This window comes from Macrotis lagotis, chromosome 1 (assembly GCF_037893015.1).
Source record: "Macrotis lagotis isolate mMagLag1 chromosome 1, bilby.v1.9.chrom.fasta, whole genome shotgun sequence".
In the NCBI taxonomy this organism is placed as follows: Eukaryota; Metazoa; Chordata; class Mammalia; order Peramelemorphia; family Peramelidae; genus Macrotis; species Macrotis lagotis.
Window position 1 is genome coordinate 774984122 of NC_133658.1, and position 27250 is coordinate 775011371.

At 34.5% G+C, this 27250-nt stretch overlaps 1 protein-coding gene and 1 pseudogene across 12 annotated transcripts in view; both read left to right on the plus strand.

Annotated features, from left to right (window-relative positions):
• The window catches only part of CEP126 (centrosomal protein 126), a 113128-nt gene that overhangs the window by 20029 nt on the left and 65849 nt on the right, over positions 1-27250 (plus strand). For 11 of the 12 annotated variants that reach the window (XR_012474358.1, XR_012474357.1, XM_074216549.1 and 8 more), the window contains exons 3-4: positions 14304-14446; positions 17870-17981. Coding sequence is in view for 9 of the 12 variants with exons in the window: in XM_074216549.1 (XP_074072650.1) it covers positions 14304-14446; positions 17870-17981 (255 nt within the window). In the remaining 3 variants the exon portion in view is untranslated. Of the gene's footprint in view, positions 1-14303; positions 14447-17869; positions 17982-23837; positions 23910-27250 lie in introns of those variants that run through there. The other variant, XM_074216551.1, reaches the window with a different exon arrangement.
• On the plus strand, positions 24157-27247 carry LOC141510222 (V-type proton ATPase subunit d 1 pseudogene; annotated as a pseudogene).

The window sequence follows — 27250 nt, forward strand, 5'->3', positions numbered from 1 at the left end:
AATTTAGATTTTTCTAAAGAGTGGGATGAAGGGTAGAAAACCATTACAAATATGGTAGGAGAAACAGCATAAAGGGAGAAAAGTCCTTGATATCTTTGAGGAATGATGGTTAGCCCAATTTAGAAAGCTTATGGGATGTGCTAACAGCAGTGTCAGATAAGATCAGAAAGGTGAGTTGGAGGCAAATTATAGATGGCCTTAAGTTAGAGTCTAATTCAGTAAGTAATAGGAAATTGAAAGTTTTTGAGTTTAGAGTGATATGATTATCAGGGGGTTCCTGATCATTAGAAGTCTTCAAGCAAAGGCTGAATTTTCACTTTTCAGATATGTTGTAATTGAAATTCTTTTGGGGGTATAAATTGAACTAGATAACAGATTCAAACTCTGAAAATCTTGTACTGTAACACATTACTCTGACAGCAGTATTTAAAATGACTTGAAAGTCTCATGGCCTTTATAATCTTCTCTTTTTTTTTAAACCCTGACTCAGATTTAATTATTTCTTGAGTGAGATGATTCTCAGACCTATGCATCATCCTCATCTCTATCCTAAGTTCCAGTGCTACATCCCTAGCTTTCCTCTAAAGGGGGAAATACCTAGTATATATAAAATATATAAGCAGTACAAATATAAAATTAATAGAAATATATACAAAGTTAAATATATATATATATATATATATATATATATATATATATATATATATATATATATTAGGTTTTTAATGAGGGCAGTAATAGCTGGAATCTGAAAAGACTTCAGGCAGTAAGATGGTACCAGAGCTTCTGCTTAAAAGGAGAGGAAATGTATGAAGGTAGTGGTAGAGAGCAATTACATTCTGGGCATGAAAGATGCCAAGTGCAAAAGTACTAAAGAGAGTGTTGTGCATGAGAAAGAAGACTGGTTTGACTAGATTAAAGAGTGAAGTGGTGGGAAGGATATGGAATGAAACTGGAAATAGTGATTGAGACAAGGTTACATCAGGCTTTAAAAGTTTAACAGAGGACCATATCTCTTGCTCTCTATATATGTATGTGTGTGTGTGTGTACAAATATTTAGTGAAGTTGGGTCTGCATTTAAAGAAAATTACTTTGTCAGTGGTATATAGGATGGATTCAAGTGGTGAAATGCCTGCAGAGGTAGAATGGTTATTAATTATTAAGGCTGATGAAGTGATCAAGTTGAGAGATGATGAGGACCTGAACTAAAGTGGTAGTTATTGTGAGTAGAGAGAAGGGGTTAGATGCAAGAGTTGTAATGAAAATAAAAATGGCAAGATTTGGAGAGTTATTGGATATGTGTTGTGAGGATAAGGAGTCCAGGATAATAATTGAGATTACTACCTCTCCTAAAAGAGAATAAAAGTTATTTTGGCATGACTTCCTTCTAAAACCTTATTATTACAGCTAATTGTTCACAAAACAACTATTTAATCTCTTCAAGTATATAATCAATGATTAGCAACAAACTCACAGGTCTTTAATTCTAGAAGCACATAGAATACAAGATCCTGTCATCAGTTGGTTTGGGGCAAGAGGAATGTTGAAATTATGCTCCATATGTCTAAGTTACTTTGTTCTTATAAAATCCAAACCCCATAAAATTAATACTCAGAAGAGTTGTATGGGTCTAGACTCAACAACCTGAATCTCAATGGAGGGGAACAAGAAAAGTCAAGATACATATCAGGATCAGAGTACATCTGTTATCTATATTACCAAGAACCCATGAACCAGGAGAGGCCTGAAAAGAGACAGCTAGTGAAAAGGACAACTGTTTTAAACAGGAAATTGAGAAGATGTATTACCCTGGAGATATGGGATGACATGACTTTTTTTCCAAGTCTTTAAAGACTTGTCATATGGAAGAATTAGACCTAGTCTGTTTGACTCCAGAAGGAAGAACCAGGAAAAATGTAGGTATAAATTTCAAAGACACAGTTTTAGACTTGATAGCAAGAAAAATTTTCCAAGGATTAAAACTGTTCAAAAATGGTTTGGGGTCTCAGACACTTAATAATTACCTAGCTGTGTGGCCTTGGGCAAGCCACTTAACCCCATTTGCCTTGCAAAAACCTAAAAAAAATGGTTTGAAAAAAATGAGATTAACCTCATTAGAGGTCTTCAAGCAGAATTAGATGGCCACTTGTCAGTATGTTTTAATGGCAATTCCTTATGCTTATGGGTTTACTAGATGGGTGGCTATTATAGCCCCTTCTCAATCTCAATTTTGTGATTCTTTAATTCAGGAATGATCAGACACTGTTTTAGGAGAATAGAGCAGACATCATAATTTTAGGTACTCATTTTTATAAACTCCATAGACACAAACTAAGTGAACTTAACAGATGGGTGGATAATTGAAGGTACTTAATTACTGAAACCATAGACTAATCATTAATGGACCAGTGGCATGCCATTGGGATCCCTAAGTCTTTTGCAATTCAGTTATTTACATCAATGGAAGACATTCATTGGTACTAGATGGAAGTACAAATGACCTATCAAATTTATAGATACTGTAAAAATACATTAAACAATAGAATGGTGAAATTTAATAATTTTTAAAGTCCTTCACTTGGATTCAGAAAATCAAGCATACATGTAATAATAGTATTATCTCCCTATAAAAATATGAAAATAATGAGATAATATTCTAACTTGAATTCTACCTATATTTATCTTAACTGATTTTCATAAAAACCCTCAAGAACTATGAATATGTGTCAATTAGAGTGGGAAAAAGTTTTAGCAAACAACAAAAGCAAGATTTTTTAATAATTTTGCTGCTTCTTGCTAGTAAAGTATTGGGGTTTTTTTGTTTTAGCTTTTGCAAGGCAGTAGGGTTAAGTGACTTGCCCAAGGTCACGCAGGCAATTTTTAAGTGTATGAGGCCGGATTTGAAGTTAGGTCCTTCTGACTCCAGGCAGGTTGGCTATCCACTGAGCCACCTAGCTGCCCCTATTGCCAGTAAAGAATTAGAAAAAAAGGGGCTGATAAACAGTTAACTGTTAGAAATTAATGTCTGTAAAATAAGAATTAGTAGGCTCTGAGTAACTTTCTAATAAAAGCTAAATGAACTTTGTAAATAGATCTTTATGCTTAGATGTCTTCCTGGTTCATGGGGCTAAATGCTAAGATTCCTTGATATATGACATACAAATTAGTGAAGTATTTGAATATTTTTTAAAAAAAACTTTTTAATCAACAGAAATTACCATTTTTCACCTCTCCACCACAAGAGAAAGAAAATTTCATCTGTTACCATCATGTATAATAGAACAAAACAAATTCCTGGGGTGGCTAGGTGGCTCAGTGGATAGAACCACTGGCCCTGGAGTCAGGAGTACCTGAGTTCAAATCTGGCCTCAGACACTTAATAATTACCTAGCTATGTGGCCTTGGGCAACTTAACCCCATTGCCTTTCAAAAAAAAAAATTCCTACAGTATCCATTTCACCAAAAAAAAACAAGTTTGTCTTCTCAAGAGATTTATAGCATAATCTCATCTCTAGACCTCAAGAATACCAGTTAGAGTTTTTGTCTTCATATTGCAATATTGCCATTGTCTATATTTTCTCTTGGTTCTACCTACTTCACTGGCCTTCCATCATTTCTTAAAGTAAAACATTGTTCTATTACATCCATAACCACAACTTGTTCAACCATTCCCCAATTCTTTCTTCCAGCTGTTTGCAGTATTTTTCTTTGACCAAGAAATTATGGATTTTGTCTATTGTGTTACTTGGAGTTTTCATTTGGTTTCTTTGAGGAACCAATCAGTTGATTTCTTTCTATTCTAAAATATTTGGACAGTTTCTCTTATTTTTTTTTTTTTGAAATTAGATGTCTACATTCTTTTTGTTGATGTTACAGTTTTTAGGTAGCATATTGATTCTTAAATTATCCCTCCTTGATCTGTTATCCAGAACAAGGAGTGCCTTATGCTTCTATTTACTTGACTGTTATAAAACAAAGTTTCTTATTTGTTTTCACAAGGAATCATTGACTTCTATTTAGTGAATTTTGATTTTCAGCATTTTGCTGCAAGAATAAGGTTTTATTCTACTGTGCCAAACTATAATTCCCTTTATTGTAGTTTCTTCCATGCTCCCATTTCTTTTCCAGTTTTTTCCCTCAGGAGCTTTCATTTCATTTAAAAGAACAATTTAAATTTTCTAAAAAAATTTATTTCATCTCTTTCAGGAATTCTCTGTTGAATTTGTGCCTCTGCTGTATTTTAAACTTGAAGTTTTTCTCTATAGATATTTTGGAGCTGTTCTTATCTTCTGGGTTTATGTCTTGCACATCTCTGCCACCATAATAGATTTTAATGTAGGTTTTCTTTGTTTGTTCTTCCAGCCAACTTTGGACTTTATATCAGGCCAGGCACTGCATTTCTGGAGGGAATCCTGGGCTGATTTTACTCATGCTTTATCAGGATTATTGAATCAGTCAGCCTGTCAACAAGCATTTATTATGTGGCAAGCACTATTCTCAGCACTGGGAGGGCAAATATAAACAAAAAGAATTCAAGTCCTTTTCCAAGAAGCTTACATTCTAATGGAGTAGACAACACATAAAATGCAGCTGGAAGTGAATGGGGGCGGGGAGAAAGCTGGCAAGGAGCATGATAGAGAAGTGCAGAGGAGCGCAGCCTGGTTGGAATTGGTGTCTGTCCTGCATAAACTCCTGAAATAGAAGTTCTGGGAGCAATGAGTACTTCTGAAGTATGAGTTCCAGGGCCAGAGTGAATCTTCTAGGGCATGAGGTGTTGGGAGGAGTCCAGCTCTGACTGGGGAACTGTAAGCTTTCATTGTGCACAGAGGGGAATTACCCAGATAAAGTATCATCTCAGCTCTCTTGGTCTTTGTTCTATAAGTTTGTTTGATTTTTTAGGTTTTTGCAAGGCAAATAGGGGTTAAGTGGCTTGCCCAAGTCCACACAGCTAGGTAATTATTAAGTGTCTCAGGCGGGATTTGAACTCAGGTACTCCTGACTCCAGGGCCAGTGCTCCATCCACTGTGCCGCCTAGCCACCCCTTGTTCTATAAGTCTTTGACCTGAGTTTGCAAACCTCATTTGCAGTTTCAACTATTAATCAACTTGAAAGCTCCACTTGTTCAGTGACAAACCTATAGGCTTCTCTTTGGTCTGAGATTTCTGCCCTAGTTGGTCCTCTTTATGTTTCAGATTGGGCAGGAAACTTGAATTGAGTCTCTGCTCTCTTCCTGGGGTCCAGGCCACCCAGATTTCTGGGTCCTGGAACAGTGTTCCACTGGATGGCTCACAACCAAGCTTAAGAGTTTGTACACATTCCTGCACATGGGCCTATGTTTAGGCCTCTCTGGGCTGGATTTTGAACTTCATGTCCTGTTGCATATCTTCTTCCTGTACTGAAATGCTTGGCCCAGTCTTTCCTGGCCAAACTATCCCTCCTGTCTACAGACAACTTATCTGTTTTGACCTACCTGGACTGGAAAATTACTTTGCTTGATTTTTTTTCTTTGATTTCCTACTCAAGATTAAATCTCATGTGTCTTAATCTATTTGGAAGTACTTTTAAAATGCTATTCTACCTTCTTTGTTCCCCAATTTATATTTTCTTTCATATCCATAGATTGCTAATGTCTACCTAGTTAAATTAGTTTAGGGATTTTGATGGTCATTGTTGCCTTTAAAAATAGCCTTTGAATTTTTAGCTCCTCATTTGTTTACATTTATAGTCAAATGAAAGCTAAGAATTTGACTAATCTAATTTATTATTTAGTCTTTTGTATTTTGAGGTTCAGCAAGCAAGAAATAAGTTAGTGTTACACACATCTCTTTTTCTATCCAGTGAAGATTCAAATAAATTGTTAGACAAAGTTTTATCAAATTTTATAAAGATCATTGACAGGTTGTAATGTTCAAATTCTTGCCTTTTTATTTAGGGGAAGATTGAGGGATAGTGAGCACTTATTTGAGGAAATCAACACCTTCACTCTAAAATGAGTTACTTTTATTCCTGGGTAAGATTTTTCTAATTTATTTAAATTTTATTTTCTGTATTCATTATGATCACTTATAATTTAAAATATCTAAAACAAAACAATCCCATTTAGAATTAAAATCGCATCCCATGGTGATCCTACCAAACAGTTCTGTCTTATTTAAGATGTTTTCTCAACTATAGCTTTTAAAATTAATTTTGTTAATGTCTTTTGGTTCTTCCTCTTGTTTCTTTTTATTTTTCTTATTTCTCTTATTTTTCTCTCTCATTATTTCTTCCCCATCTTACCTCCTTACAAAGTCACCCAATATTACAAAGAATATTTTTAAATAATAGAAAGAGAAAAAAAAATCAGCAAAACTGATCAAAATATCCAAAAAAATCTGAGAATATATGTATTGTTCCTCACTCAGGAACCACATCCCCAAGTCGCTTCTGAAAAGTAGTAGAAGGAAATGTTTTATCTATTCTTTGGACTGGACGTTTATTCATAATTTTATAATATTCACTTGTGATTACTATATAGTAGTTCTCTTTAAATAATTATAATCCTTGCATATTATTTTCTTGATTCTTATTGTACTAATCAGTTCATATAAACTCTCCCATGCTTCACTGTACTTGTTCTACTCTTCTTCTTATAAAGCACAATAATATTCCATTGATTCCATTTCTTTGCTATCACAGAAAGTACTACTAAAAAGTTGTGCTGCAAATAGGGACTTTCTTCTTACCATTGACTATTTTTGGATTATGTGTTGTACAGTCTTTAAGTCAAAGTGAGGGACATTTTAGTCACTTTATTTTAATGATTCAAAATTGCTTTTCATAATAGTTATAAAGAATCACATTTCTACCAACTGCCCATATATAAGATAATTTTCCTATTTTTCCACAATTCTTTGCTCATCAACTATTCCTGTCTTTTGTTAACTTCGATAATTTTCAGGATGTGAACTAAAACCTCAGGGTTGTTTTGATTTTCATTTTTCTTGTTATTAGTGAATTGGAATTTCCTTTCATATTCTCTGTTAGGAATGATTTTTAGATGTTTGTCTAAGCATGCACATATACATGGACACATATATACATACATATACATACCTACACACTTGGATATAGCTAGAGTTAGATATGTCTTAGATACTAAACCCTTGTCTGGGAAATTTGATACAAATTTTTTTATCATTATTATGTCAGACATACTAATACATATTAATACAGTTTGTACAGAAATTTTTCAGTTTCGTGTAATCAGTATTAACTTTTTTTCTTTTGAAATTGTCTCTAACCTGTTTTGGTTAAGAATGCATATTTTACCCATAGCTTTGAAATATATATGATGCTTCTCTTCTTATTTTTAATGGCTTAATATATTAATGTCACATATCCATTTTGAATTTATTGTAAAATATGACATGTGATAGTACTCTAAACTTAATTTATGCCAGTTTTCCCAGCAATTTTAATCGAATAGTAAGTTCTTTAAGTAATTGATTTTTATCAAATACTGAATTATGAGTTCCATTCCAGTTCAGTGTGTTCCATTGATCTTCTTTGATGACTACTGCTTTGTAATTGTAACATAACACTCATTCATGCTAAAAATCCTGTACAGCAAAGGCTTCAAGAGACCTTAATCAATATCATAAAAAATAGCAATCAAAAACAAGCATTTTATGTAATAGGAATACATTAGAATAAAGAATTCAAGGACTTGATACTCATTATTCCCACTATTTTTATGTAATTCTTGAAATGATAGTGTGAGAGATAAATTAAAGGTATAAGATTAGCAGAGGGTAGATAAAACTGATCCTTTATTTAGGAAATGGCTACATTTAGGTGTCTTGATGTCCATTTTCCCTTCTATTCTAATATCTTCCCTGTTGATTTGCCTGCATATGCTCTTGCTTTTACTAAATTTTCTTCCTCCTCTGAGATTTTTGCTACATTGTCTTTTTTTCCTTAAATTTCTTTTTTGTTCACTTTCTGATTCCTTTACCTTTGACAAGTATATCCCCAAAGGACTGGTTATCTAACCTGACTCAAACTCCTCCCACACTGAAGAATTTATTTTTCACTAGCCCCAGTCCCTGTTCCAAGTAACTTGGGGTCAGGGGGAACAAAACTCCCCCTAAATGGATGGCATTCCCCTTTTTCCTTAAGCCTTAGTACAGTCACACACACAGGGACCCCATAGTCCAACTGAGTGCATCTGAAATGTGCTGGCTCTTCTGGCTGAACTTGCTTCAGTTTCCTGTGCTTCTCCCTCTTCCACAGAGAGGTGGGCAATGATGATGCCTGCTTGTTTGTTGCCACAGAATGGTGGTGTGAGAGGAGGGGCAAGATAGGACTGCAGAGACTGCAAGGACAGCAAGAGGCTACTGAGTGGGACCCAAAACAGCTGGTTGGGTTGTTTCTGTCTAGAACTCGGATAGTCAGAAATAATCTAACCCCTGTCTTGGGTTGTTAGGGAAGGAACTGATGAGTGAACATATTAGGAATTGGTCTCTCTGCTATTAATCAGTTTGTCACCTTATTAGGTTTATTGGCTTGTGGAAACAGCTGCAATTACTTTATTACATAATTATTGTTTTGGAGAGTTTTAAAAATTCATGAGGATTGGGGAAAAAATGTCAAGTCTTCCATATTGTTAGTCATATTCAAATATTCTTTTAATGCCACAACTATGATCCATTTTTAAGCCGGTAATTCATAGTACATTATAGGCATTTGATTAGATGTTCTTTGAATTGAAATAAAAGCACTTATCACTAACTTTTTAAAATGATTGTATGTTTTAATATTTTAAAGACATGGATACAAAGTGGGTATTGATTTCTGAGAATCCACTAATATAGACAGTAAGCAGTTAAAGTGGTACACTTCTGAGCCAGGGTGCTAGGCACTGAGAAGATTGAATCGAGCCTTAATCATTTAGTTATTCTAGTTACAATTAATTGCTTTTTCCTGAAACTGCTTAAATTATGGTTCTCTGCCTCTGAATTTGGTTCAGAATCCAATTGGTCAGTGATGGGTTAAGTTTAGAAATACAGCTTTCCTGGGTAAACATTGATCTAGTCTTGCCTTAAGGAATTTAACAGATCTTGGGGGGGGCGGGGTAGACCAAGGGAGTCAGGCTTGATATCTTTAAACCATAAAACTAATCCTCCTAGGGTGTATGGGTTGTTATCTTGCACCTAGACTCTCTGGAGGGAAGGAAGGAATTGTTGCTAGCCCCTGTGACCAAACTTTCAACTCAATCATGTTAATCCCTCTACCTCAGCATTGTAACTAATCATACCCTCTTGGGATTGTCCCAGGACATCACTACCCTGATCTGTTCTTTATTCTATATTCCCCCAAATCTGTAATAAATAGGGGAGCTGTCCATCTGTTTGGGGTCTTTTGACATTAGTGGAGACAGACCAGTAACTCATTTATTATTGACAGGCAGCATGCCCCTGATAATAAATGTTATATTACTCTTTTGTTAAATTTAAAATGCAGAACACCACAAGATAGATTTCATATTAACCATTTTTAACCAATTAACAATAGACATAACGTTTACTTTCTGAAAATCATTATTAATTGTTTTTAGGTTCTTTCTTAATTGATTTTATCATATATTGAATTATTGAGTTCCATTGTTTCAGTTCAGTATTTTCCATTAATCTACTTCTTTGATGCTGCTGCTTTGTAATATTCATTCCTGCTAAAAAGTGTGAAACTTTTAAGTAATAGTAAAGTAAATACCAATAAAATTGGCAGCATATTTCAGTATTATAGACAATGATTAAATAACTTGTTGAATCATTGTTCTTCAGATATATTCCTTTATTATCACTTCTCTTATTTAATTCCATGTACTTGGTAGTTAAATTTATTTAAGTTGTGTTCTTAGGAACTCAAAGAACATTCGGGTTAGCTATCAACAACTTTATTCAAGCTTCAATTCAAGCTCATTTGTGTTGCTTATACCTGTTCATGAGCTTGTAATGTAAAGTTCACATCAGGAAGACATCAATCAAATTTCACCCAGCTTCAGACCTCTTTTCACACCAGACCTCTTGGGCTGCTCCATTTGAACACAAATTGAATTAGGATTCCTGAAAGAAATGAAGATGTATTTTGGGGGGTCAAAAGAGGAAGGCAAGAGGTTAAATTTTTAAAATAATTTTATAAATGAAATGAGATTGCTAGAGGAAAGAATTGGAAAAGAAATGCTTGACTATACATGGGAGTTTCATTTTTATTCTTAACAAGGGAGGGAAGAAGGAGATAATAATAGGAAGAGAAGGTAAGATGTTTGCAAATTAAAAAGAAATGAAATGGATGTATATTTGCAAAAAAATACATAGTGCCTAAATTAATAAAAAAAGAAATAATTGAGCCATAAATGAGATCCAGGAAAATTTGCAAGTGAGTTCTAGCAAACATTTAAAGAATAGTTAATTCCAGAATTACATAGGCTATTTGGGAAAAAAATGGAAAAGAAGGGGTTCTACTAAATTTCTTCTGTGAACCAAATATGGTCTTGATACCCTAGCCAGAGAGAGGCAAAATAGAAAAGAAAAACAACAAATTGATATCACCAATGAATATTCATTCAAAAATTTTAAAATATTTCCAAGGAGACTAAAGCAACAGATACCAGAAATACTGAGTTGACTCAATATTATTAGCAAAATTATCAACATAATAACTTATATAAATAAATGAGAACCACAAAAAAGATATGATATCACTAACAACACAATAAACTATGGGAAATTTATGCATTCTTTCTTGGAAAACAAATTTGGAAACAGAAACATTTTCCTAGAGCAGCAAAGTAGCACAGTGGATAGAGCACCAGCCCTGGACTCAGTAGAATCCAGCCTTAGACACTTGACAATCTCTTAACCCCAATGGCTTTGCAACAAATAAATAAATAAAACCAAGAGCTGGCATTAAGTGCAATCAATATAAACTAGAGAACTTTCCAAAAAAAAAGGATATATCTCTTATCATATTACTATTTATTTGGTGTTCAAAATGCTAGTTATATAAACTTAAGATAAAAAAAAAGTGAAGAAATAAAGAAAACAAAGAAGAAACAAAACTATCATATTTTGCAGATATGATGCTTTACTTAGGAAACTATAGGGAGCCAAAGAAAAAAATTAATTTAAAGCAATAACTTCAGCAAAGTTGCAGGATATAAAAATAATTCCATATAAATTATCACTATTAATAAGAAAATATATGGCCTCTGGCAAGCCACTTAACCCCATTGCCTTGCAAGAACTAAAAAAAAAAATAATAAGAAAATATAACAAATTTCATTTAAAATGACCATTTATTTTTATTATATCTGCTTGGCCTACCCATGAATAATTAAAATTTTTTAATTTAGATCTATATTTAAAGGATCAGAGCAGTTAAAAAGTGTATTCTAATTATGTAAAATTAAAAATTTAGGCACAAACAACGTGCTGCTATAAACAGGAAAAGCTGTTTTCAACAAGTTTCTCTAATGAGGACAGAACTTAGTCAAATGTATAAAAATGAAAGCCATTTCCCAATTTTTCACTAGTCAGAATATGAATAGTCATTTTTCAGAAGAAGAAATCTAAGCAAGCAATAGCCATTTGATAAAAATGCTCCACATCACTAAGAATTATAGGAACAATTTATAATTATTTCTTGTTGTTGTCATTCACTCATTCAGTCACACCCTACTTTTCATGATCCAATGAACCATAGCACTCCAGGATCTTCTATCCTCCACTCTCTCACAAATTCTATCCAAATCAAGTTCTCTACTTAGCTCTGACCCTGTCCAAATCACCCACCTTCTATTGTCTTCAATCTTTCCCAATATCAGGGTCCTTTCCTGTCTTCTCATTATTTTGGTATTTGACATTCCAGTGAATAGTCTGGAATGATTGCTTTAAATATTTACTGATTTGATTTTCTTGTTGTCCAAAAGATTTCAAAAGTCTCTTCCAATATTACAATTTGAAACATCAATCAGTGTTCCTTATAGTCCAACTCTCACAGTTAAATATTGCTACTGGATAGAACTTAGCTTTGATTATTGTTGGCAAGGTGATGTATACTTTTTAGTATACTGTTCAAATTTGGCATTGCTCTTCTTTAAAGGAACAAAAATATTTCATGGCTGCATCTGCAGTTATCTTTGAACCCAGGAATATAAAATCTGACAGTTTCCATTTATTCTCCCTTTATTGGCCAGCAAGTGATGGGACCATTTCCCAAGCACTTAGGGTTTTTTTTTTTTAATTTAAACTTAAAGCCAGCTTTTATATTCTCCTCTTTCACCCTTAAGAAGTTTCTTAATTCTTCACCTTGTGTCATCAGAGTTGTATTGCATATAAGATATTGCTGATTTCTCCTGGGTTTTGATTTGTCTCCTTAATTCTGGCTCTTGATTTGTCCAGCCTGACATTTTGCATGATGTGCTCTGCTTATAAATTAAATAAATAAGGTGACAATATATAGCCTTGTCATATTCCTTTTCCAATCTTAAGCCAATCAGTTGTTCCATATTTGGTTCTATTACCTTTTGACACATACGAATTAAGATGACCTGGTATTCCCATATTGCCATAATTTGTTGTGATCTACAAAAACAACCTTAGTGTAGTCAATAAAGCAACTAGGTAGCACAGAAGAGTCAGACCTTGGAGTCAGGAGGATGGGAGTTTGAACCTGATCCCAGACACTTGACATTAACTAGTTGTGTGACCTTGAGCAAGTCACTTAATCCTGATTGTCTCGCATCCAAGGTCATCTCCAGTGGTCCTGATTCATATCTGGCCACTGGACCCAGATGGCTCTGGAGGAGAAAGTGAGACTGGTGACTTAGCACTGCATCCCCTCACTCAAATCCATTTAATGTGCTTGTCACAGCATCACCTCCCTGATGCCATGGTCTTCTTCAAGAACAAAGGACAAAGAGCAAGCAAAGAAGATGATGTAGGTCTTCATAGAACTGATGAATTTCAGCTCCATATCAGTGCTTTGATCATAGACTTGTATTATTGTGATATTGAACAATTTGCCTCAGATTTGAACAGATATCATTCTCTCATTTTTGAGATTATATCTTACTTAGTACTGCTTTTCTCACCCTCTTATTAATTGTGGGGGCTACTGTGGGATTTTTTTCCACAGTAGTAAACATAATGATTACTTGCATTGAATTCACCCATTCCCATCTGTTTTGTTCACTGACACCCAAGGTATTGATTTATTTAAATTTTGCATCTCTTGATTGACCAAATCTAACTTACCTTGGTTGCATAGATCTTTCATGCCAGACTCTTATGCAATATTGATCTTTATAACATCTGATTTTTCTTTCATCACCAGACAGACACAGAGCTTCCTATCAGCTTTGGCCCAAATGCCTTATTAGTGCTAGAGCTACTTGTATCTTCTCTGCTCTTCTTAACATGTTTGACACCTATCCTGAGGGGGCTCACCTTCAGTACCATACATTTTAAATATTGCCCATTGAATTTTCTTGGCAAAAATAGTGGAGTGGTTTATTTACCATTTTTCTTTTTCAGTAGACCATCTTTTGTCAGAATTCTATACTAATCTTGAGTAATGCTATTCAGCATAGTTCATGGTTTCATTGAGTCCATGACAAGGCATTGATCCATGAGGGGAAAATAACCATTGCAATTATATCTTTAATATCTAATGACTAAATGAATTGCATAATATAAATATAATGAATATTATTTTATCATAAGAAGTGACAATTATGTATCTAATACAGAGAAATAATGGTTTAACTTGTTATGCCAAGTGAATAAAGCAGAACCGAAAGAAAAAATGCACACTGATTACAACCATGGATGTATAACAGGATAACAACAAGAAAAAGTTCAAAAGAGATAGAGAAGCAAAAAATATGTTGCCTATGTTCAATTCACTTAACATCAATACTTTTAAAACCAACCTATTAAAAATAAGCATTTAAGCTTCTATAATAAGCTTACCTTATAGTCTTTGTGTATGAGTTTGGGTGTTTAAATATTTGTTTTCTGCATTATAGTAATTTTAAATGATATTTTATTTCTTCAATTACATGTTATGAAAGTTTTTCAACATTCATCCATATGTATATGCTTATTTTTAAGTTATATAAGTTGTCATTGTAGCTAAATTGAGAAAATTCTGAGGTATAAAATTGACAAATAATTTTCCAATTTTTGTGCTTGTGAATTTTAAAATATGACTGCTTAATAGTAATACTTCTATCATATGTTTGCATATTTTAATATAGAGCTTTTGAAGAGAAACGCAAAAGAGAAGAAGAAAAAGAACATCAGATCAGGGAACAGATTCTTCAACAAAGAAAACAGAAGTTTGAAGAAGTCACTGAAAAATTCCAGCGTGCTCACATCCCTCCTTCTCAGCGCAGAACAGGTTTTTATAATTTATAATACATTAACAAAACAATTTAAAGCTATCACTATTTTTGACATGAACCTAATAATTCACTGATAAAAAAACAGAAGACCAAATAAAAGAGAACAGTATATCCTTAAAATATATATGTGTGTGTATATATATATATATATATATACATATTCATATATAATGTATATATCAAATAAAATATTGGGTTATCAGAAGTTTAGTTTAGAGAATATTTTGATTTGCTAATAGTAAGAATAGCTAATATTTTTATAGCATTTACCATATGCAAAGCAATATGCTAAGCACTTTACAATTATTCTCATTTGGTCCTTACAACAACCCAAGTAAATAGGTATTGTTATAATCCATATTTACAAATGAGAAGACTTAGCCAGAGAGAGAGAGAGAGAGAGAGAGGAGAGGAGAGGAGAGGAGAGGAGAGGAGAGGAGAGGAGAGGAGAGGAGAGGAGAGGAGAGGAGAGGAGAGGAGAAGAGGGGAGGGGAGGGGAGGGGAGGGGAGGGGAGGGGAGGGGAGGGGTGTTAAATGATTTACCCAGGGTCACAAAGTCAGCTACATTTCTGAAGGCAAGATTTGAAAGCAGGTCTTTCTGACTCCAGGCCCAATGCTCTGCACCAATTATTATATAGTTTTATATTATTATTTAGTTTTCATCTGGTTCAAAATTATTTCCTAGATGATATAAAATTTGACCTAGCTTCTCCCTCTTCCAACACATGTAAAGCCCCTTGGCTCACACAGACATTGGAACTTGATGCTTAAGAGTTAGATCTTACTTTGTTTCCCCAACTAAAGTTTCTCCAAAATAAATCTCAGATAAAACTTAGGTTTAATTATTCCCAAAAATAGATAAAAGGGTTCTCTAGTTCCAAGACAGGCAACTGCAAATTGTGCACAGGACAGCTTGTATTGCATCCTCACAGAAAATGCATTAGGATGCAAATAATTCATTGCACTAACTCTCATCTTCCATATTCAGTCCTGTCTACTTTAATGGTATCTCTTTTATATTTTCCCTTCTTTCCTATGAGAAAAGGCCCTCAGTAGTCACTTCATGTCTGGGCGACTGCAATAAGCTTCTGGTTGGTATCATGCTTCAAATCTCTAACCACTTGCATTTCATCCTCCACTCAGCTACCAGATTGATTTTCTTTTCTTTTTGGGGTAGTGGGGTAGGGGCAAGGCAATGGGGTTAAGTGACTTGCCCAAAGTCCTACAGCTAGGCAGTTAAGTGTGTGAAGCAATTTGAACTGAGGTCCTCCTGACTCCAGGGCTAGTGCTCTATCCACTGTGCCACCTAGCAGCTCCCAGAGTGATTTTCTTAAAAGTGTACATCTGACCTTGTAATCCTTCTATTCAATAAACTCTATGGGCTCCCTATCACTTTCAGGATCTTCTGACTTGCATATGCCTTTATAACTTCCCCCCCCTTCAGTCTTTTTATACCTTACCCTATGCATTCTGTGGTCTAGTGACATTATTCTTGTGTTCTCAATTAAGTCACTCCATCTCCTGACTCTGGGCATTTGCAATGTCTATTCTCCATACCTGAAATACTCTTTCCCTCTTTTCCTTGGCTTCCTTCAAGATTCAACTGAAAGTCAACTTTCTACAGGAAATCTTTTAAATCCATCTTAATTCTAGTACCTTCCCTCAGTCAATTATGTCCTATATATAGTATATATAATATATAGTATAGTATCCTATGTATAACTCACTTGCACATAATTGTTTGCATTTTTGTCTCCTTCATTAGAATATCATCACCTCAAGCACAGGAATTGTTTTTTTGCCCTTTTTTCTATCTGAAGTGCTTAGCACAGTGCCTGGCTAATTTGCCACATTTATTAAGCACTTAAATGTTTAACATATGTGTGTGTGTGTGCACACGCACACACACACACACACACACACACATACATATACTCACTTAGACTTATACTCGCAACTATGTATATCTGCTGCCATAGGCTTCTGCCCTAAATCACCATTCATTCTTGTAAAGAAAATGCAAATGAGCATTTCTTCTCTTCCCAAAAAACCTAACAGAAGTCTGTTCTTCTATAAATGGACATTCTCAGAGTCCTAAAGAGAGATAAAGAGAAAACAAACTGATTTTATAGCTTGCTTTTAAAAGACCACTGGCCAGATCTACTTCTACAATAAAAGTTTCCGCTAAAGATTTAAATATTCTATCATCTTGGAGGTTATCTCAATCATAGTTATTTATGTCTTCTTCTAAGTTAGTGGGTGTTATTGGGCATGAATCAGGATACCTCCAAACAAAAACCTACAACCCATAATTTCATCAGGTTGATAGAGAAGCTCTTAAAATTGATCAGAGACTTCACTAACCATTCCCTTTTATATGCATATTATCTGATTTAATTATTATAACAACATTAGAAAGCATGTGATATTACTGCCATTTCATACATGAGGCAATCAAGGCACAAAAGAGATTAAATGATTAATCTGTGGTTCCACAGTTAATAAGTGTCAGAGGCAAGACTTAAACTCATGTCGCTCCAGATTCCAATTTTAGCCCTTTTTTCCACTGTGGATTTAAAATTATTTGATTCTAAAGAGAAGAAATATAAGGTTGGAAATATAATCAATGTAGGAAATATAATCAATATCTTGAGAGATAGACTGGGAATTTGGGGTGTTACTCTAAAATTAAACTCTACAATATTCAGTTCAACAATTGAACATATATTCATTAAGTATGTATAGTGGGCAAGAACTATGCTGAGTGGTGGGGAAAGAGATAAAGAGGCAAATATGCTTTAAGAGAAATAGATGGATTTAGATTCATTAGAGAGACCTGGTTTCAAATCCTGATTTCTGTACTTCTCAATTATATAGCCATGGGTGCTAATTCCTCTTCTCAAAAATGGAGATAACATTAGTTATTGTCTCACAAAATTGTGAGAATCAGGTAAGATAATGTTTATGAAGTGTTTTGCAAACTTTAAAGTGCCTTGTAAATGTCAAATGTTATGATTATAACTTAAGAAAGTTACAGTCCTTGTCCTCAAGTAAGTTATTCTACTGAAGAGATAAAATATATAATATATAAAATATATAATACTATGTAGAGACTGATGATGGTCAAGGATGATATAACTAAAATGTTCCCAAAATATTTTTGAATGGAAAGAAGACATTCAAGTGGTGCAATTGAAATTCTTTATTACATCTCTTCCTGAAATTTTCCATGAGAAATTTGAGGTAATAACCTATTTACAAAATTTTTTAAATTTCTATTTCAAAAAAATTTATTGTTGATAAATAAAGTTTGCATTTGTATTATTTATGAACTATATGATGCATTAAATAAGACCAGAGAGATTATTTTATGACTAATTGATTCTATGCCATTCCATGTTTTTTATTATCCACTCAAGTTTATCAAAAGCCAATTCCCCGATTAGAAGAGGCTCTTGAACAAATTCAGGGATTCAGCTTGAAACAAGAATCTAACTTTTCTTCTTCTAATAGATCTACAATCAACTGGAAGTAAGTATTTTTAGTATTACTATTTTCATTGTTTAATATTACTTGGTTTAGGTTAATATTACTTGGTTTAGGTTACATCATATGATAGTTTTACCATCACTATTCTTAAATATCAATAATATTATGAACTAAGCAATGTTTCTTTTTTACAGATGAAATTTTATTACAGTGGAATATGATGTATGGCAAGTTAGAATTCAGAATTTTAAAATATTTGGTTTTGAAAATACTAAAGCAATTATTTCTTCTTATGGCAGTTTTAATTATCAAAAACCACTGTTAGAAAAATTGAAATCAAATTCTATTCATCTCCATTAAGAATAGAAAAAATACTGAACTAAATTATAACCTGAGAAATTTAGACAGAATATAAGGAAATTTTGCAGAACTTACCTAAGAGCTCTTGAAAAGGTCATGACATACTTCTGTATAGTGTTTAAATGAAGCCTGGCAAAGGATGGATAGGTAAGCTCCTCATGTCTTTCTGATTCTATATTTTTCATTTCAATATTCTATGGCCTCAAGAATCTCACAATTAAGTTAGAGAAATAAGGCATATACTTAATGAGTTTTTATTTCAAATATTGGTTGAACAAGATCTTGAAACTACAAGTAAACTTAGAGAAATCTAGTTAGCACCCTCATTTTACAGATGAGGAACTTGAGCTTGAGAAAAATTATGTGACTTGGTCACCAATAGTAGGGCTTGGATTTGGAGTCAGAGGCCCTGAGTTCATATCTCAACTCTTAATACTGTCTGCCTATATAACTTTGACTTATACATTCCATTCCACCTTGTATTTGCCAAACACCCATGTCCTGAGCTGGCTTTTAATCTCCATGGGCCTCAGGTTTGTCATCTATAAAATGAACTAAACAGATAATCTCTAAAGATTCTTCCTAGACAGAATTCCCATATAATTACTAAACACCCTTTTATCTCTAAATTTAAAAATTGCCTAAGATCTTGAAAGAACCCTGATTCACACCTACTACTACTGCCTCCTGATTTAATGCTCTTTCTACCATACCTCATTTTGAGGTCTGTTCCTATTCCAAATCTTAGGATTAACTAGTCTGTGAAAACTTGAATAACAGTATAAAGAAGAAAAATTCAATGTCAAAATAAGTGTTCTATGTGTTGTGCTGTAGTGTTTCAAAGAAAAGGAAAATTAATATGAATTTCAGGAAGAGTTTTTGAAGAATATGGGAAATTACCTGAGCCCAAAAGAATAGATGTTATCTGAATAGTCAGAGGAAAGGGTATCCCAAATAGGAAGACTGGGATGAATTGGAATCCCATGAAGACAAGATTTTTGGAGAAGATTCACAATATCATCTAATGAAGAAATTAGATTAAAAAGCAACAGTTTTTAATTATCAACAGATTTTTTTATCAACAGATAAATTATGGAGGACCTTGAATATCAGACTTGAGAGTTCAGATTTCATCCTTATAGCAATACCAATATGAAACCATGCAAAGTTCTTGCACCAATAAGTAACATGATAAATGGATGTTTTAGAAACATTAACGTGATAGAATTGTGTGAGATAAATTAGAACATAGTACTTCCAGTGAGTTGCAAATGTCCAGAACTAAGGGAATAGACAAAATTATAGCTACTACTAGGGTTGTAATGGAAGAGACAGTCTAAAGACCTAACCAAATAGGAAAATTGATAGCATCTTTTTAAAAAGTTGGAAAGGGAGCTAGTTCAGTCACTCAATAAATAAACATTTGTTAAGCACTTATTTTGTCTAAATGCTTGGGATATAAAGAGAGGCAAAAGATAACCCCTGTTCTTAAGGGATTACAGTCTAATGGGGAAACAACAAGCAAATAGCTACAAAGCAAGCTATATAGAGGATAAATAGGAGATAATTAACAGATGGTTACTGGGGAGAATTTAAGTTTAGTTTTAAATGTGTTAAGGTTGAAATAAGTTAAATTTGAACTTGAGGACAAGCAGATGGATTTAGGCTTTTGGAATGAAACTCAGTCCATAGGTTAAAGAAATAAATTTGAGAATCATTGCTGAATTGTGAACAATAATAGTAGAGGAGTAGGTGTTCAGCTTTTACCCCAGCTCTTCTCTCTCTACATTTTGTTCTCTAACAATTCCTATCACATAGCTTCAACCTTAGCTAGTCATTTTTATAAGTGGAAGAGCATTTGACCTGGAGTCAGAAAAATTGGGTTTGAATCCTTACTTTGCCATCTATGTGACCATAAGTGGTAAAATCTCTCAGATCCTCCATTTCTCCATCAGTTGAATTGGCATAAACATACTACCTACTCTTACAGCATTGTTTCAAAAAAGCATTGTAATCTGTAAAGTATAATGCTACTTGTTGTTATTGATTTTTTTCACAATTGGGTGCATTTTTTCACAAAAGAGACTAGGCAAAAGTGAAGTTAGATCAATACTAATTCGCAAAAATGGCTAAAAACACATTATTTGCTGATAATAGATCTTTGCATACTATAGTATTATCTTTGTCCCTAAAATAGGGAACAAACTATAGATGTATGCAAATTTTTCCTGTTTTTAATCTTTAAGTAATTCTAAACAATAAAGAGATTATTTATCATTGTCCAATAAAAGAATTCAAACCACTTAATTTAATAAAAATATATTTGGGGTTTGTTTTCCTTTCACTCTAAGCTCCTAACAGTTTATAACTTCTTATCATTCATGTTAGCAGCCGTTATCATTAATGATATTTTTTGTGTGCTATTATTGGAAATATATGACTCTCTTCTTGCTTACCATGAATTCTCTTTAGGTCTTAAAAGAGAGAAAGTGCCAAAATAATCCTAGTTTTCAAATATAAAATAACGTAGTTAAATGTATAATATAAATAATGGATATTTAAAATAAATGAATTACCAAAACCAGAAAAGACTCTAGAGTTACTGACCACTACATTTTCCACACACACACACACACACACACACACACACACACACACACACAGATTCATTAGAAGAATGGCTTTTTTTGTATATTAGTTCATTAATTCATTCCTTCTACAAATATTTACTAACTGCTTAGGATGTATTAAGTCCTTGGAATGGCATAAACATAAATGAGGCACAATTATGCCCTTAAGAAAATCAAAATACAGTAATTGGTAATAGAAAATGTTTTATTTGTAGATAGAAATAATATAGAATAGTGGATTCAGGAGGTAAACTTGCTTTCTTTTACATACATTTCTAACCTATTTCACAATGAGAACATGTTATAAAATGTAAAACTTTAAACAAATATGTAAGATATTAAAGGATTATGTGGGTTGCTAATTTATTCAAAATTGTTACATAAATAATCCTGGATATTTTAAGCATGATTTTATGCTATAGGATTTAGCCATTTATTACAATATTAGGAAAATAGACAGTGTTTAATGACCCAGATATCAATTTCAAAATTGAGTGAAAATTTAAATAGAAGGAAAATATCAGTGGTAAGGGATGTAAAGTAATAACAAAATATTGGTAAAGTCACAACTGAAGAGCAAAAAAAAAGAAAAACTAAAGAGTAACCAATGCTTCCTAAAAAACCTAAGAAAAACCAAAAACAATGTTCTTGTGTTAGAGCTATCACATTAATCACAAAGAAAGTAACACAGAAAACTAAGGAAACTTTAAACTGGGAGAAATATTGGTAAATTTAAAATTTTAAAGTAAGAGACCAGTTTGAATTTTATTTTGTACAATGTAGAATAATGCCCTTTCATTTTATGTTTAATTCTATAATCATATGATCTTCTTTCAAAGTATATAATTCTTATTTATACAAAAAAAACCTTAAGAAGCTAAATTTTACAAAATTGTTACATTAAAAATTAGTCAGATTAATTAGTCAGTGTTAAATCCATGAACTATGCTTTTATTTTTTCCCTTCTCATAGAAATTTTAAAGAGAAATTATGGTTTTAGTTCTAGGTTCCTATTCCCCAGAAGAAGCATAAGGCAGATTGCCTGTCTGTCTTCTCAATTAAAGCTCTGCAATATAGTTCAATTCAACAAATATAATTTAATCAGCTTTCCTTCTGATAACATAAAGGATATAAGAAACTGAAACCCATCTCATTTTAAATCTCTAGATAACAAAATGTTGTCATATACCTATCTCCAATATCTATATATTTGTATTTTTTAAATAGTCATATATAGCTCATGAAAGGGAAGTCTACTAATAAAAAAGGTTTTGAAAATCTTATTAGCTAATCTATAATGAAACATATACTAGTCTCCTTTGATCCAAATTTTATTGCCTTCCCCCCCTCTTTATCCTAATAGTCAACATTCTCTGAATTGCAAAGAGTAAAAGCTGAGAGAAAGGGAAATTTCTATTTTCCTCTCCAAGCATAAATCTGACCCCTTGTGAAAAATTGTTGTTGTTCAGCATTTTTTGTGACACTATTTGGAGTTTTCTTGGCAGAGATACTAGAGTTGTTCTCCCTTTCCTTCTCCAATTCAATTGATAAATAAGAAAAACTGAGTCAAAAAGGGTTAAGTAACTTGCCCAGGATCACACAACTAGTGTCTGAGACTAGTTTGAACTCAGGAAAATAAATTTCCTTATTCCAAACCTTGCACTCTATTCATTGAACTACCTAGCTGCCCTTCGAGAAAGGAGTCACTGATTAATGAAAAGTCTTTAGGCTCTAAGCAGAAAACATAAACCAGAGATCAGAGATAGGTTGATGATCTAAATAGAGCAACTTAATAAGGCTGTCTCTACCTGCCTATCCAAAATGCCTTCCTGCCATCCAGATCCCTTCCTGCCTGCCCAGCTGTGTCCACACCTTCCAGCCCTGATCAGCTGTCTCCTCCACTGACCTCTATGCCTTACCACATCTCCCAAACCCATCCAACCTGCCCGATTCTTTCTCCCAAGCATCAGCTACAAACTATGCCTATCTGTCCATCTGTCTCTCCTAAACTTCCTGATTCCTTTTTACCTGCCTCAACACCTTCTTATCAAACCATCTATATCCCTCATCCTCCAAATACATTCACATCTAGCTTTTCTGGTCTCCCTCATCTTCCAGCCCCAATTGTTTCTGAACCTCCTAGATATCTACCCCATCCACCCCAAAGATCTACCAACTCTGATTCCATTTCACATAATAAACTATTTTATAAATCTTCTAGATCCAAACCTTTCCATCCAACTCAGTTCACAACTCCATCTGTTCTAAAGCCTTCCCTTGTACGCCGTTCTCTTCCAACTCGACTAGTTGTTTCTCCTGTTCATTCAGAAGCTACTCTGCCTGTTTTGATGCCTTCTTGTTCATCAAGCCATCTTCCCTATCCACCAGCTCCCATTTGTTCTTATGTTCCTGACTATCTGTCTCAATTGCCTCAGCATCCTGTTAACCCAAATCTTGTTCAATCAATACAACCACCCCTTCAAACCAAAATGCCTTCCTATCCACCTCAGTCCCATACTTCATTTGTCCCTCGTCCACCTCCCTGTTGTTCTCCATCTACTTCCACATCATCTTCTCCTTCCATTTGTATTTCTTCTTCTTCATCACCTTCTATACTCTCCCCTTCCTCTTCACCTGTTGTTCCTCCTCCTACACCTCTTATTTCTCCATCCACTTCTATTTCTATTGCTCCATCCATACTGTCTGCTTCTGCTCCCTTTTCCTCTCCTTTGCTGCCACCTTGTCTCTCTGCCTATTTGCCTTCCTCTTCTTTTATTCCATCTTCTTTATCAGCCCCTCTTTCTTCACACATGTCTTCCTCTGCCTCCATGCCTTGGCCTTCTATGCGCCCTTCTACTTCTTTTTCTGTCCGTCCCTTCATCCCTTCTCACTGGGGGAAGAAAGTAGAGAAGAAAAGAGAAGAAAGTGGAGTAGAGAAGAAAGGAATAGAGAAGAAAAATTTGAGACAACAACTTTAAAGGTAAACAAAACAAGTTTATTAGATATGTAGTAGATTTAGTAATGTTTGTTTGGGGCGGGTGACCTAAAGTGGGAGGGAAAATGGGGGAGGATAGAAGGGAAAAGATTATGAGAGAATAGGAAAAAGTATCCTAATTTAGAACTCAGGAACTGGGGTGATATTTTTTGCAAAGGATGTCATGACCCTTAGCCGCAGAAATAAAGATATCTATTATTTAATGCTATAGATATAGATATGAGTATTGGAGATGGGTATATACATATATAGATATGGCCTTCAGAGCATTTCCATATCATCTAAGTCTTGTATGATATTCTTGAGATCAAATTTCAACACCTGCTACAAAAGACAATGTCATCACTAATACATCTCTTATTTTCCAAAACTTAGTGCTGAGATTTGAACTTTATCCTAAAACCTTTGAACATTTCTGGAATAAAGCACATTATTAAGGGACTATAGACATACCTGGCCTGGTTCTGGTTTGGCAATAATTCCTCCTTTCATACTCCCCAACACCCCAGAGCCATCACTGCCAAGATGTCAGCTTTCCCCCAAAGCTCCACATCATTGTGGACAGTGGCTACTTGGAGGGCTTAGTGCAAGGCTGGATTACTGAGCCAGTTGGATTGTGTCAGCCTTGTGCAGTTTGAGATGCTAGAAGAGAACACAGTCTTTGGGTCTTCCTGACTAATGAGGGGTCTGCAGTCAGTGTATCAGTTATTGACAGCAAACTCAAGTTGAAGATAGTCAAAGAGTTCTATCACTTGAGGAATCATGCCTATCAAGTACTGACCAGCTTCCAGGACTTTATCACCTGCAGTTATGTGATTGACAATATCATCCTGCTAATAACAGGGACCTTGTACCAGCATTTCCCATGTGCCACCCACTGGACAGCTTGGAGCAGATGGAGGCCATGAGCATCACTCAGACACCAGCAGAATTATATAGCACTGTCTTAGTAGACACTGCACTTGCTGCATTTTTTCCAATACTACATCTCTAAGCATGACTGCAATGAAATCAACATCAAGATCATCCACAACCCTCTACAAGATCTACCTAGGGTCTTTTTTTCAAGATCTGTGCTTTGCTTGGGGGTGAGGAATACCACTTCAGATCCATGTGTCCTATTCTGAGATTGATACCAAGGGAAGTTGGCTTCATTACCATCAACTCATTTGGCATTGAGCTCTCGAAGGAGGATTGGATCAAGCTTTCCTCCCCATTGAGGACCTGGTCAGGACTAAGGCTACTACCCAGAACAGAAACTTCAGCAATCTTGGAGATAAGACCCTGTAGGACCAATTCTTTGAGCAAGAGGTGAAGCTGAACAAACTGGCCCTCAACCAGTTCCATTTTGGTGTTTTCTATGCCTGGTGAAGCACAAGAAGCACTGAGTGGATTGCCCGATGCACAATGTTGGCCAAAGATGATCAACTACATCCCTATCTTCTGGTCCTCTGTTTACTATCCTTTGGCCACAATTCAATAGGGACCCTGGAGAAAGGATAGTGGGGTTTCATACGGAGGGTCCTTGTGAGCCCTTGGTGCTGGGCGTGGTTGTTTTTATAATGCAGCCATTATTTGACATGCCCCATGGGCACTTAATGCTGATAATATAGGGATCCTCCCTTCCCCCTCCCACCCCAGACTTCGTCTGGAACTATGTCAGACCTAGAGTAGGTAGGGGTCCAAGATCCTGTATCAGAGTTGAGTCCCCACAAGTAGCTTCTCTGTTGTTAGAACCCCTGCCCTAAAAACAGAGGTGTACCTCTGTCCTGATATTTACAGCTGTTAAAAGCATCTGAGAAGCATGTGGTCACTTTGATACCCTCTCCTCCCCATTCCTTCAGGAAAGTCAGTTTGACTGCCCCATAGGTTACCCAATTCCATGAACCCCTTTCCTTTCAACTGTCCCAGTGGAAGAGTGATAGACAGACCTCAACCAGCACAAGTCAGAGTTCTGGCACTAGAAACTACCCTTAGCCAGGAGGCTTAGGTATAGAAGTCAGGGGGCTATACAGGTCTTCATCTACTAAATAGGATATCTCTCTTCTCTCAAACTCAGCCTGAGTTTTTGTTTTATTCCTAACAATAAAGTTGCCCATTTTGTGAAAAGGAAGAAAAAACTATATTACACCTCATGATTTTCCTTTTCCTTATACCTCCATGCTATACAAGATTAGAGAAAGGTAGGTAGAGATTGTGACAGACTTCTTAGAATTCAATACATACACATTTGGAATGTATAGCTACACCTAAGAGTTTATGCAGCTTCTAATAAAAGGGGTGTGGAGGAAGAGTGTGAGTCATTCATGATGGCTTTTTGAACTTTATTTACATCAAGAATAGCACTGTATACTAAATAAATACCTCTGGGACAAATTTAGCTTCTCGATCATACAAAAGAGAATGGGATTTACTGTCCGTACTTTCCATATCTGAGCCTACCTGGACTACAATTTCATGAGAAGCAGAGAGATCCACATTGCTCATGCATTTGACATAGGTCAAGAAAAAGATGAAGTTACTTCTGATTCTTTATGTCAGCAGTTTTTAACCTGGGATTTGTGAAATTATCTTATTTTTTTTTAGGTTTTTCATAACTGTTTTCAACATAAATGATTTCTTTTGTAGAACTATGTATTTTTTATGCCCTTAAAATTATTCAAAAAAAATTATTCTGAGAAAGAGTTCATAGGTTTCACCAGACTGCCAGAAGGGTCAATAATATAAATATTAGTTAAGTACCCTTGCTTTATAGGAATTTTTCTAAAGAACTGTGCTGACTCTACAGCCGAACCTGGAGGTAATTAGGGATTCCTATACTGTTTGAGGAGAAATGAATGTGTGTTGAAAGTGAATTCTTTATTATCCACTGGAAGATATTTGTATAATCATTTTTAATGTGACTACAATTTTATATCAAAAAGTCACTGACGTATATTTTTCTTATATCCTGATATGTAAATATTTAAAAATGGCTGTATAATGTTTATATTTTGATACTTTAAAAGTAAACAATTTTAAGTTTATTAGACATTTATGTGTTATTAATCTTATAAAAAGCCCTATTCTCTTGTCTTATCATGGTATAAAAGTCCCCCAGGCTATCAAGGGTACTAGTGAAAGACACATTTTAGCAAGTTTTAACAAGCTGAAAATTTACATATGGGCCTGTCTTTGCTATTTGAGTTCCAGTTGCTAGATTAGTTAAGTGAATAGACTCAACTAGAAGGTTGGCTGGCAGTTGACTTGTGGAGGTCGGGAATAAGCATCAAAGTGAAGGGAACTAACAACCTCTAAAATTAGTAGTACTTAACATTTTTTTCATA